Raw genomic sequence first — 20,636 nt, forward strand, 5'->3', positions numbered from 1 at the left:
GCCCGAAGCGGCTGCAAGGGAACTCCTCCCGGCCCGGGCCTTTCCCGTTCCCACCTCCCGCCCGGTGTCCCGGAGCGGCGGGCGGGCGGCCGCTCCCTCTCCCCGCCCCTCCCACCGCCCTCCCCCGGGCCGCTATAAGCCCGCGGAGTTTCCGCGTCCTGTGACTGCAGTCAGGTGGTGGCTGGCGCTCCCCGCTCCCTCCCGCCCTCTGTCCCGCTTCGTGTTCCCCCGCCCGGCGAGGGCCGGCCCTGCGGGGAGCCGGCTGGGGAAAGTTGCAGGAAAGTTGCTGCCTGGGAAAGTTTAGAAGCGGGAGAGCCGCGGCCCCGGCAGCCCGGCCTCTCCGCCGCACTCCACGGGAGGGAGGGAGGGAGGGATGGCCGGCGGGGAAGGAGCGGGCAGCGGCGTGCCGGAGTGCCGGGAGCACCTCTTCAAGGTGCTGGTGATCGGGGAGCTAGGCGTGGGCAAAACCAGCATTATCAAGCGCTACGTGCACCAGCTCTTCTCCCAGCACTACCGGGCCACCATCGGCGTGGATTTCGCGCTCAAAGTCATCAACTGGGACAGCAAGACCCTGGTGCGGCTGCAGCTCTGGGATATCGCAGGTACGGGGCGGGACGGGCGGGCTGCTCCCCGCAGGGTGCGCCCGGCGGCGCTGGGAGCCCGGCTGCCGGGGGCCTGGCGCACGGCCTCTGCGGAGAGAAGTGTGCTTTGGCTCTTGTTTTTTTTTTTTTTTTTTTTTTTTTTTTTTTTTTTTTTTTTTTTGTCTTACCCCTTATAAGAAACTTCTCATTCTTGCGTTTGAGCTGTAAGTAGAAGGAGGTCTTGACGTGGGAGTGAAGTTTTTCATTTTTTACGGGCTTTGCCCTCTCTCGTTAGCAGACTGTGGGGCTCTTGGCTTGGCCCAGGGTTTTACAGCAGTCCTCGAACAGCTGCTTTGCTCTCGCTGCTGGATCCAGGGCTCCCGGACTGTTACTGCTTGTACTGCTCTGCCTGACCTGCTTGTCTGCGTGGTGGGGGGCCTTGGTTATCCTTGGTTATGGATAAATAAATTCAGGGTCGTGGCTCTGTAATGCATCTAATGCACCATGCTTTACAGGTTAAAGGTAACTCAAACAGCTAAAATTGTCCTCAAAGGAAGAATGCTTAAACTTTGTATGCTTGGAGTCACCTGGTTAATTTAAAAGTAGTTTTCATCCCTGCTGCATTGAGTGAGGGGGTGGAGCTTCTGTTATGCTTAGTTCTATGTTCAAATCACAAATTTGTGAATTAGAAACATAGTTTGAGCACATGGAAGAAAAGTCCCATCTACTTGTCCAAACAATGCATTATTCCTTTCCTATATATGATTCAAACCTGTTCTTCAGCATCTCTTGTTTCCAAGACTCGGACTGTATACCTGCCATGGTTAACTTTGCTTATGCTGTGGAGTCAAATGCCACAGAACAATCTCTGTTTTGCCGTGGTCTCATAAAAAGTCTATTTCTTAGCTCTGTAATCACCTTGGTTGGTATTGCATTTCTAGCTTTGTGTGCAGCCCAGGTGTTACCCTGCAGCTCCCCTCATCTCTGTCTACCACCCTCAGAATATCTCCTTGTATCTGACAAAGCAGACTTGATTTCAAATGCTAGTGTTTGAACTTACACTGCTGGAAGACACAAGGGAAAAAAGCTGGTAGTTACTGTCTTCATGAACTTTATGCTTATCAGTGGAAGCTCAGAAATGAGGAAGTGTGGCATGTGGCTGCTGTAACCCTGTGACAGACCAGCTGTACCTCAGCTCCTGGTCTTTTTGCTCTAAAACACTTCAAATGTGATTCCTCAAACTAAAGAGCCTTCATACTGTCATGCTGAAATACACCATGGATCTTTCTGTTGCTGGCCTGCAGGGCAAATGAAAATATTTTCTAATTGCTGTTTTGAAGAGCAAGTAAGATGTTGGCAAGCTTTCTCTTCTGATGTGTTCCTCTTGTGGATCAGTTTTAACTTTCTGTGACTCAATTATCAGTATCAGTACAAGCTACTGCAGTCCCCTGGGTATATTTAGCAAGCCTGGGGTTCCAAAGATTGAAGAAGGGAGGCTCTTGGCATGCTGGGGTTTGGCAGGCTGCCATCCTTGTATTTGACTTCTCAGCCCTTCATTGCTCAGACTTGGGTAGGCTGTGTGCTTTGCCAAAGCAATCTGTTTCAACAGGATAGGCAGAAACTTAGCTTGAACTTGTCACAAAGTTTGGACAGAACCTATTTACAGCTTGGCAAGTTCTATCAATGCGTCCATGCATTAGTGTCCTGATCCAGAAGACAGTGTTTTTCAGTCTTGATTATTGCCCTTGGAGTATTTTTGACACCGATAGCTGAAGACTAAGTTAAGAGCTGCTGATAAATCCCTAGAAGCTTGTGGTAAATTGGTTGAAGAATTAAATTGATTGAGGAATTAAAATTTTTCCTGTCACTGAAATATTTTCCCTGTTTTATAAGACTTTTGTATGAACCCCCTGACTAGTCTTTCCCTAGCAGAAATTAAAAAGGAAGCTGCAACTGTTCTGCAATTTGCACTCCAAACTCTTAGTCTAATCTACTAGTTTGGGGTATTCTGTTTCCAAAGGCTGGGGGAAGCTTGCCCAATGGAAAAAAAAAAAGAAGAAACAATACAAAGAAGAGAAGTAATCTTGGTGATTTTTGATTGGGTTGTGCTGAGCAAGTGTGACAGCAACAATTTGGACTCCTATAGCCCTTGATATCTGAGAGTTAATTAGTAAAATAGAGTGTTTTAGTGTGTGTAAGGGTATTTGATGGTCTTAAAGCTGTTGAAGTCCTCAACTTGGGAGTGTGTTCTGCAGCTCTTTATGTGTACAATCAGGAATATTTCTAAATACTTGCGGATGTTAACAGATTTATATTGAAGTTATTAGTTAAAGAACCAGGTTGAAGATGGCTTCTATAGTCATAGACACCATTCTCTAAAGTGCTTTATTGAAGTGTAGCAGTGTCTGAGCATGTGATAGTCATTCCTTTTTAACTCATCAGCCCAGCTGTCTTCTGGCTTTCAACAGCTCGTAGATAATTTTGCCTGCTGGTGTGTGCAGACAAACGGCTTTAGATCTCTTGAAGAGATCTGAATCTTGTGGTAAGTAATGTTACATGTGACTTCCCTGCAAGCAATATAGGGCTGGCATTCTGAATTTATTTTGATGCATTTAAAAAGGCTGAATTAAAGTCTAACCCTTAAGGATAGAAAGGGATGTTATTTTCACTAGATCAAAGCTTGTGCGTAACAGTTCATCGTAAGAAGCTTTCTTTAAAGAGCTGGGTGATGCAAGCTAAGGTTTTGTACCTCAGTCAATGATAAGAACTGACCCTGTAGTTCATGCATCAGCTAAAGATCATAATGCAGATACTATGCTGGCTTCTGATTTGATTGTAGGCAAAATTATCAATGTTGTGCTGTTTATTGCGATGCAGTAGGTTACTGGATGACTTCAAATTCTTGTGCTTGCTGAGGTTGTTTTGGTTTTGGGTCTTTTTTTTTTTTGTGATTAGATAATTCTGTCAAATAGAGCATGACCACGTTGCACTACTTATGCTTTTTTTTTCTTCTGCTGAAAATAGGCCTCTTGTAAGGTACAAAGTAGTACAAATTCTTGCAGCAGTATCAAAGGAGAAGGAATGTAAAATAATGAAGAGGAAGGAAGGTTACTGTTGTACCTAGACATTTGTATTTTAGAGATAGTCAGGTGTTTTAGTTTTTAGACACAGGTTGTAACTTCTTAAATAAAGGTGATGAAAAAGCTTGAGAGTAAGACTGATTGGTCACTGTCAAATTATCTTGGTTGCAGCATAAAGAAAGAAGCATTCTGAAAGGAGATGAACAGATTATACGTGTGTTCATGCAGGAACTTTAGCTGCCTTTAGGCATTATTCTTGGCTTTTTTGTTTGGTTGGCTTTTGGTTTTTGTTGCCTTTTTTTTTTGTTTTGATGTGTGAAGTAATGAAAAATTATCTTTCTGGATAAATTCTGAAAGTGTTAAAACATTGATCAAAGAGCGTAAATGATTGGCAACATAAATAGGATGTAGGAATGAGTCATTGTAGTACAGAGATGCAAACCAAAGAAATCTTAATGATAGGGAAGTGTTTTGATGGTCTTTCAAAACAGTAGAGATTCCTACTTGAAGGAGGTGCTGTTTTAGTGAGCACTGCACTGACCACAGCGTGCTCAGGAGCTGTGTGTGGCATATTGATGAAGCTGTCAGGTGATATTGAAAGAGGACTTAAAGGATTTTCAGTTTCGTGGAAAATTTTGAGCTAATCTAGTAAAACCAGCAACTATGTTAGTTGCTGCTTTTGTGCTCATGTTGACTATCACTGTCACTCACATCAGCCTGTGTGAAGTGCAGTTTTCTGGGGAGCAGGAGTGGTAAAGAGCATAGATAGTGGCTTGAGGTTGGCTTCTCATGAAGAATGTCACTAATGGCAACTTTTAGATGATTTTAGTTTTTTTTTTGAGGAATTCCAAATTAACTTTTATGTAATAGCATTCTACTTCTAGGATTTTATTAAAACTTCTTTGTATAAATATTTATTGAAACTGAAGTAATGCTTTAATTGGCATTGTATGGCTATGAAGTTGGCCAAACAGAAGAGGAATCATTGTACTTTGATACTGCAAACATGCTCTACAGGCTTTCAAGAGCTGAATGATAAGCAAGCATGTAGCATATAAATTTGTTACTAAAATCTTGCATGCCCCCTTGAGAGGAACTGAACTGTAAATTGTTATAACTATATACAGGATCCCAAAAGGATGGGGATATTAGACCAAATATTTTGGTTAAATACTAAATTGAGGAAGGGGGGAATAACCCATCTCTTGTATGAAGACAAGTAAGTGTTAAGATATGTGAGTGGATGTTAAGAGCAAATTAACTTTTTAAGTAACTGCTAGACTTTTCTATAGGAAGCCATAAGAAATGGGAGAGAGTACAGGAAACCATGGATATGGTTGACTTTCAAAGGCATCCAGGCAGTCACAGTATGTGAGATAGCTTACTTCCATGTGAAAACCCTGGTTTCAAGCAGCTCTCTATTCCAGCTGCTCTGCACTTGTGCCATTGGCATGTCATAGAGGCTGCCAAGTTGATTTTGTGTACTGGGGCATTAGCTTGTCTTGAATTATGGACTGACCTTATTTTTTTTAAAAAAGGTCTGAAGCAAGTGTTAAGTGATATTAATGCATCCCTGAAAGTCTATAGGAAAACAAGCAGAAAACTTCTGCTGTTCTGCATCCATACCTGGCTCTGTGCCAGAGGCATGTATGCTTCAGTTGCTTTGCGGGGAAGTCTCTCCTAAGTGTGGAGAACTTGGAGGCAGCTGTCTCTAAAAGTAGTTGAGGTATTCTTGTTACAACTTGTCCTTAGCCACAATGCATGTTAAAGGGATTAAAATGGCAACTCTTGCAGAAAAAAACCATGAAAAAATTGCTTAGCTATGTGCCTGGTACAAGTGAGCATAAGGTGGAGGCAAGACAATCCAAGTGTAACCTTCCCTCAAATGTGGAGATTTTTTTCTCACCACTATAAATAGTCTTAATGAGTGAGCATAAATAACCATGTCAGAAATGGATGCAGAACTTGGAGCTCAGAGTTTTTCAGAAACTTGTAAGTTTTCTGAGGTTGTTTCCTGGTTTATAGAGTGTTGGAGGTTCCAGGAGCAGCCTTCAGGTGGAGATTAGGAGTGCTATCATTTTCCTTATAGTTGAGGTCAGAAAGCTCCCAGTCAGGGCTGGGGAATCTTCTATGTGATTATGTCTTCAGACTCATGGAGATGTGAAAGACTTCATTTCTGACTGCTTCCTGCTCACACATGTTTAAATATAAATCTCATGAGAGAAAACTTGCTTAAGGGTTATGCTTACTGGAAACATGCAAAACTAGCAGATTAAGTTAGGGAATGGGAAGTAGAAGGCCTGCTCACATAGATTTTGAACACAGAGGCAAGAAACAGCACTGAAGGTACTTTGTTTCCTTCTAGAAACCATCCCTCTGTGGGAAATCTTGTGTGGGCGTCCTTTCTTATGACTTTTCTGGAATAGCTGGATTTGGGTTATGAGCTTTCACTTCAGAATGACTTTCTGTGCTTGGAGCTCTACAGCTAAATGTCATGTCACAATAAGTTCTGAATGTGTCAAACTTGGGGTTTTGGTATTTTTCCAACTTTCAGACATCTCTGAATACAAACAGATTCTGCATGTTTTCTTTTTTGGGAGTCCTGTTTAAATACACTTTTAATCAAATGTTATCAAGGTATAAGGTGTGTTTGTTGGTCTAATGAAGGAATTTCCACATCTTATCAGTCGAGTACCAAAGCATTCATAATGGCAAAGGTTTTTTTGCTTAGTACTATGTTATGTAGCCACTCCAAGTATTGCATATGTTATTTTGAACTAAGCCTATAACCATTATGCTGATTAAATTCCATAAGTATATGGGAAATGCTACTGTCTTGACGTTGGTGTTGTAAGATAGTCTAGTGTGGTAATTTTGATTATGCAAGGCAGGACAGTTCAGTTAAATGGGAGAATTGAGGCAGATGTTCTTTGATTGTCTTGGAAATTAGCTTAGAATTTCCTCATTAGGCATTTCAAGGTATTCTATGAGAAATGGGGTTAAAGATGTGATCCTAAAAGACTACCTGATCCAGTACAGGCTTAAAACAGAGTTCAGTGTATTTATCTTAGAGGTACTTCTGCTTTCTGTCAGCAATGGAAATGCACTTTGTCCTTGAGCATCTATTCACTATGGAATAGATGGTTCTTCAGCCTTATTTTCAGATGTTGCCCAGCAGTTGCTCAGAAGTTTTGTGCTTCCTACAAGATCGCAATAAAAACTCTTTCCTAGTACTCTGATACAGAGAGTCAGGGATGGCTGAGTGGGTATACATCAAATAGACAGGGGAAATCTACCTTAAAGGCAAACAATACCTAAATTCTTAAGTGCAATAGAGTAGACAGGAGGAAAAATAGTACATAGAGCTCAACATAACTAACTTTTGGATTAGTTCATAAAACTGGAGTTCTTTGCAGAAATAATAATCTCATGTGGGTTGCCCACTTTTCTGAAGGCAAATATTAAATTCCTGCCCTTCATATAATACTGACTCAAGTAGTCAGAAATTAAGCTGGTTTGACAAGTCAAGCACATTGTCTGCACCAGTTTGTCTCTGAAGTCAAGCAATGTTGAATATACACTTTTCTCTTAATGTATGGCAATCACATGAATGTAAATCAAGCTTTATCAACTGTCCTTTCATCTTCAGAACTTACAGCTTCAGAGTCTTGGTGCTTAACCTTATTTACATCGCCGCTTTGCCTCTTACCAGTTTGGTTTGCTTTAGGTGCACATTAGGACAGGGTGTTACCAAAGTGCATATCCACAAGTACAATTTGAGTTGGCAAGTGCTGTAAAGGGGTAATTCTCAACTTATGACATAAAGCAAAGAGAATAATCTTAGCTGACTGGTTCCAGAAAAGGTATTAGCATGCTGTAAAAAATAAGATTCTTCCTCTCAGTGGTGAGTGAGATCACTGGATTCAGTCTCACAGCTGTCAGACATAGCTTCCATGAATTCCAGTGGTAACCATTGCTTTGCTTTTGTAGTCTACTGTAAATGGTTCCCTCCAAGTACTTGCTTCAGAGGTTCAGAACTGTGATACACCACACTTAGAAAGAAGCAGTTTGCAGGAAGGGAATGTCTATTTATATTTTTGCATGGAAATAAAGGGATACCTCTTGTGAAATTCCTGCAGATGTTAAAGCTAGCGTGACCAGCAGTAAGCAGTGACTACAAAGCACAGCATGCTTCTCAAGCTACTGTGGTACAGTATTCAATATTCAAAGATTTCTTCTGGCTATAGAGACACAAAAAGAGGATAAATGGAGTGTGATTATGCTTTGAGAAATGGAGGGATTTTAGGGCTTAATAGAGCTTGCTTAGGAATGTCTTAACTGTCTAGAGAAGGCTGGCAAGCTCTGAGCAGCGGTGGCTTCTACATTAGCAGGTAATGAAAACAAATATTCCTTATTGTATGGATTTTAGCAGCTTTTCAAATAATAGGTTGAGAGGTAGTCTCTGAATGTCACTGCAAACAGCTTATGGGAACTTGTTCTTTAAGTGCTCCCAGGCTAAGAGTGCTGGGTAGAGCAAAGTGGCAGCAATTTGATACAAAATTCCAATCACACACAATGTGCTATGACACATTGACCATTTTAGAGATTAACATTTTTTCAGTCTCGTGATAAAGTTGTTCTGGAGACAAACTGACTTTAGAATTGTTCTGCTGTGTGCTGTGAAATGCTGTAGTGCCATGCAGCATCACTGTGAAGCACACAGTGCAGTTCTGGCTGCAGGGCAGCACACCAAGGAATATGGATCAGAGGGTGGCAGGCATGAAATAGCTTAACTCTGGCAGATTACTTGTTTGGGTAAGTCTTGTTAAAGCAAGGTAGGCAGTACCAATTCTTGCTGTTGCTGGCACTAATTGGACTATGTCAACCTCTTTGAGTACCTATGCAGGGGAATTGTTCTATACATGCTGGATTTGACAGCTAGTTAGAAACTGTTTAGCTTGGTTGCACTCTGATTTTCTGGGGATTGAAATCTAGTGCTTAAACAGGGACTGTCTCTCACTTGCTGTGGAGCAAAGATGCAAAAAACCCCAGGTGGGTTCTTATACAAACATGACTGTCATACTGCTGCATAAAATACATACGATGTTGGACAAAACCCATTGAACTCTTAGTGCGGGGTGTTGCCTCTCAATTTCTTAAAGGCACAACACTAAGCTGTTGAAGTCAGTTTGGACAATTAAGTAATTAGATTAGTGCAAGACTACAGGCAATAATGAAAAGTTAGTGTTGCTGTAAAATTCCCAGGGAGAGCTGTGTAATTATTTGAGGGAAAACTTTCTGTCTTTGTGGGAGAGAATGGCATGCCTTTTCTGTTAGGTTGGCAGAAGTGATCCTGGCTCCTGTTGCAAATCTGGGATCTAGCTTCCAACACTTGCCATCTCTGTGCTCTTCCTGTTTCACAGGTAGTGAACAGGACTGTCCTGTGTTAAAGCAGTGAATGGAAGGACTAGTCATTGATTTTGAAGTTTCATGTAGCTAACAAATTTAGTTTAGAAACTAGCTGTGTTGGGAAATGGAACTTCAAAGCAAACTGCTTCCTAGTATTTCAGAATGAAATAGTGACTTCTGTGAACATGTGGAAATACTTTGTGATATGATCTAAATAATCAAAATACTGCTGCACTTGAGCTGATATTCATCAGTAACTTTTCAATGGCTACAGGGTCTCATACATACAGTGTGTGTACAGTATATATTGTCAGTGTCATGCCTCTGACACTGCATTGTTCAACAGAACTGCTCCAACTGCACCCTGCAGCTTTCTAATATAGACGTAACCAGGGGATCAAAGGTTGTCTCTTACAATAAAGTGTGAGTCAGTTGAACAGAGATTAACTGGCTTTTGCCCTGAAGACTGTTCTGAAGCATTTGGGAGAGGGTTAATGTTGGGAAGAGGTCCATCCAGTGGTCACTTAACTTACCCATACCACCTATAGTAAGAAAGGGCACTAGCAGTTGTAATTGTCTGAGGCTGCTTTTGGCTGTCAGAAATTAAGTACTGCAGTCAGTGAGGTTATTTCTAGTACTTGTCTCATACAGGAAGATATAATATTCTAGTAATTCTCACTTCTTAGCCTGTGTTTGTCACCAGAACCACAAATAACACTTTTTCTCTGTGGTGGAAGGTAAAAGTCAACCTGGATGTTCTTTAACATTTACAGGTTTCTAACATCTGCTAGAGATGCTAATGTCATAAAATCACAGAATGGCTTGGGCTGTAAGGAGCCTTAAAGATCATCTAGTTCCAGCTCTGCTGCCATGGGACTTGACCATAGGTTGCTCCACCCAACCTGGACTTGGAGCATTTCCAGGGATGGGGCATCCACAGCTTCTCTGGACAACCTGTTCTGGCCTCACCACCATGACAGTGGAGAATTTCTTCCTAATATCTTATCCATATTTACTTTTAATTTAAAACCATTTCCCTGTGTTCTGTCAGTACATGCTCTTGTAAATAGCCCCTCTGTCTTTCTTGTAGGGCTGCCTTTAGGTAGGTGCTGCAAGGCCTCAAGTCACCCTGAAGCCTGTTCTTCAGGCTGAACAATCCCAGCTTTCTCAGCCTGTGTTCCTAGGAGAGGTGCTCCAGCCCTCTGATCTTCATGGCCTGCCTCTGCACTCACTCCAACATGTCCATGTCTTTATGTTGGGGATCCCAGAGCTGGATACCACACTCCAGTTGGGATTTCACAAAGGCAGAGCAGAGGGGCAGAATCAACCTCCATTGCCTTGCTGGCCATGCTGCTTTGGATGTAGCCCAGGATACAAGGGATTTTCCTGGGCTGCAAGTGCACATTGCTGGCTCATGTCCAGCCTCTCATCTGTCAGCACCCCTAATTCCTTCTTGGCCCAGCTGCTCTGTCTGTTCATTACCCAGCCTGTGCTGGGACTCCAACCCAGCTGCAGCACCTTGCACTTGGTCTTGTTAAACCTCATGAGATTCCCATGGGCTCACTTCTCAAGTCCAGGTCCCTCTGGATGGCATCCCATCTTTCAGATATGTCAGCTGCACCACTCAGATTGATGTCATCTGCAAATTTGTCTGTCATTAAATAAATGCATTGTTCAACACCTCCATGGTTTTCACTTGTGGCAACTTTACAATTTTAGCTTAAATGGATAAGACTGAGGAGTGGGGAGCCATCTGGTACTAACAGTCTTGTAGTCTGTCTACTCTCAATCTATGGCTACTATCTGTGGGAAACAACAGGCAGACACACTTGCATGTGAGCTGTAATATTGATAGTGGTTTGGTTAACCTACTTCTTGCAGAATAACAGATCCAATCTAATTAGGTAGGACAGTTCTGGGACAAGATGTGCTGGTTTGGGGAGATGGGGGATAGCTGTCAGCAGTGGTAACTTGCCAGTAACATGTTTGTATATCTCTCTAAAAAGGAACTTCAGTCAACTCACACCTGACCCTGGTAATGCTAAAATGTATATTAGATGTCTGGAGAACTGGGAGATTAATCCTCAGGGCAGTTCTGGGTATTTGCTATATTTTGCCGAACATCCAGCTGGCATCCAGAGTCTGGTCTTTTCCTGCCTGTGGCACTTGAAGGGCTTGTTTTGAAAGTGACAGTAGTTCTAACTCAATTAGAGGATTGAACTATGTTCCCAGCCATTTTGGATGGGGATTTAGATTAAATCTATCACACTGGGTGACAGTAACTTTAGTGAGAGTTGAAATTGTCACTCAGGTGTTTCTGGGAAAAAAAAAAAAGCTTTCACTTATTAGTTGATATAAACTGCCTATCAACTCATTAATATAACAAATAGTCTGGGGGAAGGAAGCTTGACAGACTCATTATTGTGTATATCCAGCAGTCATTTGTACATTTAAATTGTTTTTTCTGCCTCCAATTCCCATCGTGTAGGAGGAGTTAAAAGTTGAAAATGTGAGTGAAATAATAGGAGTCTAGGGTATCTTTTTTGCTAAATATCCACAAGAACTGCTACAATAGTAGGTCACACTGCTGTAATAAACAGGACGCTAGTGTTTCTCCCTTACACTGAGACTGCTCTAGAAACACTTTAAAATGTACTTCAAGGCAAGGCTGCAATGATAACTTACCTTTTGCAGTAAAGGATAACTATAAAGCTTCTAATGCTTAATCTTAAATTACAGCCCACAATTTCTTTCCTGTAGTTTTTAACTTGCATTCCACCCCCATTACAATATAAACTGGGCAGTGACAATAGCTCCCAAGCTCTAATGCAGTTTTAAAGTCAACTTTATTCCTGTGGTGCTGCTGTAGGGAGGTGAATTAGTTCCTGATGTGTGTCATTGCGCAAATATTTCACTTAAGGTTGTTGCAATTACTGGAAAATACAGTGATGATAGGTGCTGAGTCATTTTGATATGGAAACTGTGGTTTGAGAATGCAGAAGTTTGCATTACATGAAATCACTTCCATACTTCCAAATTAAACTTCTGATCCCTGTGACTGTCCTGTATCTTAGCTCCTCATTTACACCTGAAATACTAAAAACTGTACTTTAGTGGCATCAGATTTATGCCTAGTCACTGGACATAACAGAATGATTAATCTTGGGATGTCCTTTCTTTACTGCTGTACTAAGCAATTAGTTATCTTCCTGCTCTCTTCTTTCTAACGTTGTACACACTGGGGATTTTAAGTCTAGTTTAATCTGTTCACTTTTAGCCTTTTTCTTCTCTGGGGGTATGATCCACTTTCTGTACAGCTCAATTGTCACATATGGAGAAATGACTAGCAAATATCTTGCTGGACAGAGGAAGGGGCGTGACGGATCTCTGAACTGTGCATGGCAGAAGCTGAGACATTTAGTTTTAAGAACAAAGAGAATTATGTTCAGCCTTGAATTTGGAGGATTAGTGTTTTGTAGTTTGATTTTTCTGTTTGAGGGTTTGTGGGTTTGGTTGGAGTTCTTTTGTGGGTTTTTTTTTTTTTCTGGTTGTTGTTTTTGCCTTGCAAAAGCTCTGTCTGAAATTCCTGTTCAATTTTCAAACAACTGTCTAGAATGCTCTGCATCCTAGACAAGAAGGTCAGCATGTGCTTTCTCAGTAATGACATGATTATAAAGAAAGTCCACTCAGTTTAAACTGAATTATTTTCCTGCCTCATGCTGTATATCTTTTACCAAACAAAACTCTTACCTCCTGGGCAGGCCCTGTTTTATTGCTTCTGTCTTTGTATGAAATACAGTATATCCATCTTCATTAGGCTCCAGACAGGATGAAAGAGCAGTTGGCAAGGTAGTGTTCAGGTCAGGTTTATTGTTAGTGGATGTGAATTCTAGAGGTGAAAACAGCTCTGTAACAACCTGGTTTGGGTTACTCTAGAATAGGGAAGTATTCATATTGGGTGGTATTTGACATATTAAAAGGCATTAATCTGTAAGAATCCAAGGCTGTTGAGCTTGTAGTGTTTAAGGGTAAGAGATAGCAAATCTTCCTAATATAAAGCTTTAATCTAGTAAGTAAAAATAGAAGCTTTCTTGCTGATAGGCACATCAGTTTTCTACTTTCACCCAAATTAAAACTGTGGAACCATATATATTGATGTTTCTCTAAAACTCATACTACAAGAGAGGTAAGAGTTCTTGGAAATAAGCGTTAAATGCTTGTTGTGGACAGGCAAAGCCCGTGGTTTATACTGTGGCTGCTATAGAATACTAAGCAACATACAGTTCCATGCTGACTTCCATTCCTAGCAGGACTGCTGTCTTCTTACACTGAGCAGCCACTGTACAAGGCTACTTTTGGTGGACTCCTCAGGTTTGGTTCTGAGCTGTGCTTTGTAACTTTGTTGCTTTGGAAGCTACATGTAGCACTGTACTAATTTCACCTTAAATGTGCTGTTGTGCATATTTCAGGAATGGTTATTGCTATATGAGGCTCATCTGGCCACCTTGTGAGCTGTTTCTGTCTTTACAGCTGTTTGGGATGGAAGGGCAATAGGCAGGAAGGGATTCAGTCAATAGTAATGTCCTGCACTGTGCTCAGTGACTGCAGCCTTGTTTATGTGGAGCATGCACAGCTATCTGAGAAATGGTAACTGCCTGATGATCTTTTCTGCCATTCCTAAATAACTTAGCTTTCCTATGTAGTGATCATACTCTGTCTATTCCTTCTGGTAACAATCTAGTAACCCTTCCTGCAACTAATCAATACAGCTTAATTTTCTTATGTAAGTGTTCATCAAATATTTGGAAAAACAGCCTTAAGAAAAGCCTGGAAGCCTCCCAGCTCTCCAGCAACTGAATAGCGAGGATTCATGGGACCATTTTCCTTGCTGCTTCAAATTCGTGTTCAGTCTCATGTCAATAACAGCAAGTGGTGCTCAATTCTGGACCGTTTCAGGGCTGAATTGAAAAACTCTTTCTGTAGAAGACTGAGGCTGGTGCAGAGCATTGTAGGCCTTGAGATTACACTGTTTGTTTTGTGGGACTGTCCTTTAGTGTGAAGGGATATCTCCCTGTGTTGGATGCTGGGGTCAGTGCTTTAGCATAGTCCAAGGTATTCCCATGTGGCAGGAATTGGTGGTGAAACTGGCAGCTCAACAAATGAGGAAGTTGAGAAGGAGCTCCTCAAAACTTGTGTGGTACTCTGTGCAGTGACTGGCTTAATGTAACTAAATTTGACACTGTGAAACTCCATTAAAAAAACTCAACCAAAACTTCCAAAACCAAAATCTCTACATTCTACAGGTGGAGTTTTTAAAAATGTGACATCATTGATGTACAGGAGTAGTAAAGGCCTTCTGATCTAACTCTTCCTCAATGGTACTTGATTGGTGGAAACAGTGGTCAGTGGTATGGTTTCTAGTAAGGCTATTCTAAAAACCTCTTTCAGGCATAAAAGCCCAGCCTAGGGAGACAATGTGAATTATTTGTGTACTCTGCTTAGGAGAATTCTATTAGCAGTGTGGCTTTTCCAGAGGCACAGTCACAGAGAGGCAGGCTTGGTGCCTATCTTGTTGCATTGTGTTAAAGTCCATGGCATTAATGCTGCTTTAAAACTTGACTTTTGAGTATGGAGTTAAGAGATTTCTTCTTGGATCATGCTTGTTCTTACACAAGATGTAGTGAAAAAAAATAATGTGTAAGCTCTGTTCTGAAGAATATGCTGGGTAGTGATGCTGCTTTCTGCAGCATCATAGTTTAAAGTGAACAGCCAGAAATGAAGTCAGCTTCTTTATAGTTCTTTGGATCTTTAATGTGGCTGTTGCTGTTTTTAGGTCATTATAGTAGCTGCTTAGGCAACCTTTTCTGAAACTGTCTGTAGGGAATGAGCTAATCATACTCTGAATTACTGACATTAAAATGAGGCAAATGAGCTGGAAAAGAACACTGCTGGATGGGATCTCTTGACAACTTCATTTACTGAATTTTGGTCTCTTTCTGAGAAGGTGATAACACACCCAATTCTCCTTGTATCTGTTTGTCCTTGCTAATCAAAGGAGGACTTGAATGTTTATAAACAGAGGACAACTAGATTTCCAAATACAGCTCTTCCTTTAGCTGCTTTTAAACCTCATATGCATGAAAAGATAAAAGCTCAAGTGAAGACACACTGTAAAACTAAATCATAGAGTTCAGGGACTGCTTTTCCCAGTGAAGATTTCCAAAGCAAGCAGAAAGCTATTTTAGTAGCCCAGACTTTTCAAACAATGTGCTAGGACTTGATACTGCTAGACACACTTAAATGTTAACACACCATGATAGTCTGGCCTTTCAAACAGAAGAAAAAGTGAACTGGCACACTCTAATTCTGTATTTCAAGTATTCTGGCTAAAGTAGTTGTACTTAATAAGAAAAGGCTTTTTTGAGTTTTCTCTGCTTATGGGCAATTGATTTTTTTTTTTCCCTTGGATTTTTGTTGTGAATAATTGTACTTTAACTGTCCTTGCTTTAAATCCTAGGATTGCTGTAGAACTTCTATAGTTGAAAATTAATCCCGAGTAAATCTTAGACTTGAAAAAATGAAGTCCAAGTTAACAGATTTAGCCAGATGAAATTGATGAAATAATGATTTGTGTATAGCTGTGTTGGTAGTGTTTTCAGGCATTACTTGTCAAACAACTCTACTCAACAAATAAGTTGACTATATAAGTGTAGAACTTGAGGGGTTTTTTAAGCAAAACTTGAAGTCGTGGTTGGGACTGCAAACTAGTTTAAGCATCTGACTTGTCATGTGTGGTGTAAATAATAGCTGTTACAATGAGCTTAGGTGAGATAGAGAAGGCAATGTTTTATGCCCTAGGTGACTAGACCCAAATGCCAAACTTCTATGGATTAAGCTGATACACTAAGCTGTTTACACTGAATACAGTTTGTGCTGCAATAGAAATGCTCTCTGTGACTGTCCTCTCTTTCAGGCCAGGAGCGCTTTGGAAATATGACCAGAGTATACTACAAAGAGGCAGTTGGTGCTTTTGTGGTCTTTGATGTCACAAGAGGCTCCACTTTTGAGGCTGTTTCAAAATGGAAGCATGATTTGGACAGTAAAGTACTACTTCCCAATGGCAGCCCCATCCCTGCTGTTCTCCTTGCAAACAAGTGTGACCAGAAGAAAGATGGCAGCCAGAATCCCTCTCAAATGGACCAGTTCTGCAGAGAAGGTGGCTTTGTTGGATGGTTTGAAACATCTGCCAAGGTAAGCTTAATAGAAAAATATTTTTAGTCTCTTGAGTACTGGCATAAGAAGGGTGAATATAATCATGTAGGAAATAAAGTTATCAAGTATAGGGAGTGACAGTGAAATTCAGCAAAATTTGAACACGTGTCTTGGCTAGCTTCATTCCTGAAGAAGATGAGGCATATTTGATTTAGATGAAAAGATATCTCAAATTCAGAGCATCTTGAAACTATCTGGAAACCTTGATTATCTGAGTTTGATAAGTTTTTTCATCTTGCATGTGTGAGGATCAGTCATTCTTTATATGTTAACACTACTAAATGCTGATCAAGCTCCCCAAAAAATTCAGGTCATCTTTAGGTGCAGGTTTTTAAATTGCATTTGCTTTTGTCACTGTTTTATGTAAGAAACAGCAAGATTTGAAGTGAAGAAGCTGTTTGTTTACTCATTATTACCTACCCACAGTGTTGTTAAAGTGCTTTTCTATTTTATCAGGCAATGTCAAGACTGAACTGGAGAAAAAAAATTATTCTGTATAGTAATTTAAGTTAAGAAAGAAACCTGCTTTAGTCAGTTAACTTTGAGTAATTTAATGTGTTATGCAGTTTTAGTCTACAGATGTTTTGTCAATGCACAGATTAAACTGGCTGCAGCTTAGCTAGAAGTGAAATCAAATATTTCCTTAAAGCCCAACTGATTCTTAAAATGAAGGACTCCTCTAGATGAGTACCGTGTGGCTGACAGACCAGTTTACTGGTCTGGCTGATAAATCCTTTATAAAGCAAGATAGGCCTCAAGGTCCTGCTTTTCCCTTGTCTTGCCTACTTCCTTCAGCTGCTGCTGCTGAAGTGCTACACAGTGATGTTTAGACAACTCTTAAAAAGCAAAGAATCTCTAAGGAGACTTTAAGAAACAAAGTAACAAGTTGTTCTATGTTTACTTTCAGAGAAGGATACACATTTAAAGGAATTGGTTAAATTAGCTAGCAATTTGTTTGTGTTTGAAAAGGTATTTCCAAACTCATCCGTCTGCTACTAAAAGCTCTGTTTTTAAGGCTCTTTATACTCAAAAAGAATATCAAGTTTTGCTTTGGTAAAAGTCTTCCCCGAACCTTTACCTGCCTGTAATACTGCTATGTATAAACTGCATTAAGGCTTAAAAATAAATGCCAGTAACATTGGGGAAAAATCTGATGTTAAATTCTAGTGGCAACTTGTATTACTTGTATTTTAGGTGGCATTTTAGATGGGACAGTGTAAAACAAGGTTCTTGCTGCAGAGAAAAGTCCAGGCAATTAGTTCTGGCTTAGATATTAATTGACTTGTTTAGAACTCTGAAGAATTGTAGTGGAAATAGCAAAAATTTAGGACAAGTATCTTGTTTTCTAAGTATACCAAAACAGCTTATGGCTTTAAGTCCTGCCCACTTGGATATCCTATTAATCTGCTTTTGCCTTTCTGTTGGAACTGATAATTGGATCTTCAGTCATAAATAATATACTGGGCTGGTATTTCCTTTGGAAGTGAAGATGAGCAATTCCAGACATGGCAGCCCTGTGCTACCACATGGCCCAAATAGGTCAAACCTCTGGCTGGAGACTCCTTGGCACTAGGTCAGCTTGTACCCTCAGAAACTGGGATATTCTGGCAAAGTACATCTCTAAGTATCCTGCACACATACATTCTTTAGGGTGTATGGGAAGGGACTTTTCAAAGTATGCACAAGAATATGTGGAGTAGCTAGATAGGGCACTAGGAAATCGTTGTGATTTTGAGGTTCATGGAAAAGATGAGTGCATCCAAATTCCATCAGAAACAGAAAAAGGGTCCAAAAGGTAGGACAATACTGCAGATGATGTAATTGTCTAGGATCTTTCCTGATGCAGAAATGCACTTAGGCATTTGTCAGTCTTCCAAATGCAGGTGACACTTATTCCCCTGACTTCCTACTAGGTTCAAATCAGATTTCAGCTTGTGATATGGATGAATAATTTTGTGTGCAATCTTTCTGCTAACTTTTTCAGAAAAAAAAAGGGTGAGCAATGATTTCTTGCATCTAGACTCTTTGTGTTCTACTGATGAGACTGAAAAATTATTTTCTTTTTGGATAGCTTTAGGAAAGTGTGGCTGTTAATAGGAATGTGTGACTGTTTCAAAAAGATCACTGACTTCCTTGTTTTCAACATTTTTAGGACAACATCAACATAGATGAAGCTGCTCGATTCTTGGTGGAAAACATCCTTGCCAATTACAAAACCTTTCCTAATGAAGAGAATGATGTGGGGAAACCAAAACTGGACCTAGACCCATTGAAAGCAGAGAGTAAATCACAGTGCTGCTAATGCAACCACCGTTCAGTAGATGGGATAAGCAGCAGGACTTTGCTTTAAATCAAAATGCTGCTATGGTGCTGCGATGTGACAATCCATATGGGGTGTCTGGTACTATCTGAATTGGTGACTCATTTGGGTGTTTACATATTCTTGTTTAGCATGAAACTGAGTATCTTGTGAGTTATCATTCCACTTGCTTGAGTGTCTGCATCTAAGTCTGATTAGTGTCTTCTTACTTGAGAACATAAGATAGTGTTTACACTCCTGAAAGGAACAAAGACAACATTCAGTGTCGAGTTTGTTTCTAGGACATATGCTACATTCCAAATAGGACTCACTTTTAGGTGACTAGACTCTTGCACCTTTAAAGTAAACTATTCCTTTGTCACCACTTATGTCCCACGTGAGCCTTCTCACCAGCACGATTGTCCCTATTTATTATGCCCACCATGAGGATCTGTCTCTTTGCTAGTTCTCCTGGATCAACACCTCCCAGAAATCTTGAAGGGGCCAATGACAGATGGGAGGTATCTTTCCTAGTGTGATCACTAAGATTGAGTGAAGTAGATGGCTTTTACCACTGAGTAAAAGCAACATGGTTGTTATTGTGTTTAACAAGGGAAAGACATTGTTATAGAGATACTAATAAAAATGCATCTTCAGCAATTTAAGGCTGAATATTTTCAGCTAATACTTTACATATGAAACACATTAATCAATACAGTTGTACTGCTGGCACATAGTTGTAGTAACCTCACCCCTATGCACATCCAGAAATAAGCATCTAGTAACTTCTTCATGCACTAACACTGAAAACTTTACCAAGAGTACAAAAAGTAAGTATCTTACTGTCCTGTGATGATGAACTTTTTCTTCTGTCTGGAGATGGTTCAGAATACCATGAGCAAGGAGAGAGGTCTTGAGGGAAATAGCTTAATTGGTTCATGCTAGTCTGTCAACCTTTCTGCCCCAAGCTCTATCTTTGTCAGTTTTAGAACTCTTTTGACTTCTTTCAACTAAGAAACTGGCTTACCAGTTTGTAACTGTATACTGAGATACTTATGTTTCTTTGTTATAACACTCATGTATTTTTGGCAGCAAATGAAGTTCAAAAGGATTAGAGATATTTCATGGTTCTTGGATGTGTTCTGGAACTCTGGCTCTGATTGGCTCAAAGGCTTTGAAGCTCCTCTTTATTTTAAGGGTTTCTTCTGTCTCGGTACCTCATTACTTCAGAAGTCTTACCTTGCTGGGTTTGATGGTGCTGATGTTTAGGTAAACATCAGAACTAGATATATGCAGGATTTGACATACTTTAATCTGTATTGAGATTTCTTAGGCTGTCTTTTTTTCTAAAGAGTAACATACTTTTTAAGAGTTAAATAAATATATTTGGGCATCTTTTGTGTGTTGGTGTATGCTTTTGAGGACATGAATCCTCTCATATGTTCCACCCTATACTCAAATACTTCCATTGACATCTGAAAACAACTTTATCTTCTAGTGTGTGCTATGTTAAAGAATTATTTAAAGTTACCACAGCAAGGTTTGGCATAAACCAAAACTGAGTTTATTAAGCTTAGAATCCTAAGATAATTAAGATGAAAGGAATCTTAGGATGTCTTCTAAGCCACTGTCTTTCTCCAAGAAAGGTCACAGCACAGTGCTTAGGTGTTCATGTGGTGTGGTCTTAACCTCAAGCCATGGAGACTGTATGGCCCTGGGAAAGTTGTTTCAATGCCTGACTTTCCTTGAGAGTTGAAACTATCACAATCTTCCTATTCAATCACGAATCTCATCTGGGTCCTGTCACTGATAATATAATCCTATGCAGGTTATTTTCAAGAATGTCTAAACTTTTACTTGAAGAGTTACTGTTGCTATATTTAAGCACTTTCCTTATTTTGCACATAACATCTTCTAAACATCTGCATGAATGTAGGAAGAACATGACTCTAAAACTGGTAGGATGGTACTGGTTTAGATACAGGTTGTTACTAC

At 40.4% G+C, this 20,636-nt stretch overlaps 1 protein-coding gene across 1 annotated transcript; it reads left to right on the forward strand.

The window, feature by feature from the left end:
- Nucleotides 1-373: 373 nt before the first annotated feature.
- Nucleotides 374-20,034, forward strand: RAB32 (RAB32, member RAS oncogene family). Its single transcript, XM_063151537.1, has 3 exons — nucleotides 374-602; nucleotides 16,044-16,321; nucleotides 18,495-20,034. Exons 1-3 carry the CDS (start codon nucleotides 374-376, stop codon nucleotides 18,642-18,644), a joined length of 657 nt encoding a protein of 218 aa, XP_063007607.1. The 3' UTR covers nucleotides 18,645-20,034.
- Nucleotides 20,035-20,636: the final 602 nt, after the last annotated feature.

The sequence above is a fragment of the Melospiza melodia genome, chromosome 3, assembly GCF_035770615.1.
Source record: "Melospiza melodia melodia isolate bMelMel2 chromosome 3, bMelMel2.pri, whole genome shotgun sequence".
In the NCBI taxonomy this organism is placed as follows: domain Eukaryota; kingdom Metazoa; phylum Chordata; class Aves; order Passeriformes; family Passerellidae; genus Melospiza; species Melospiza melodia.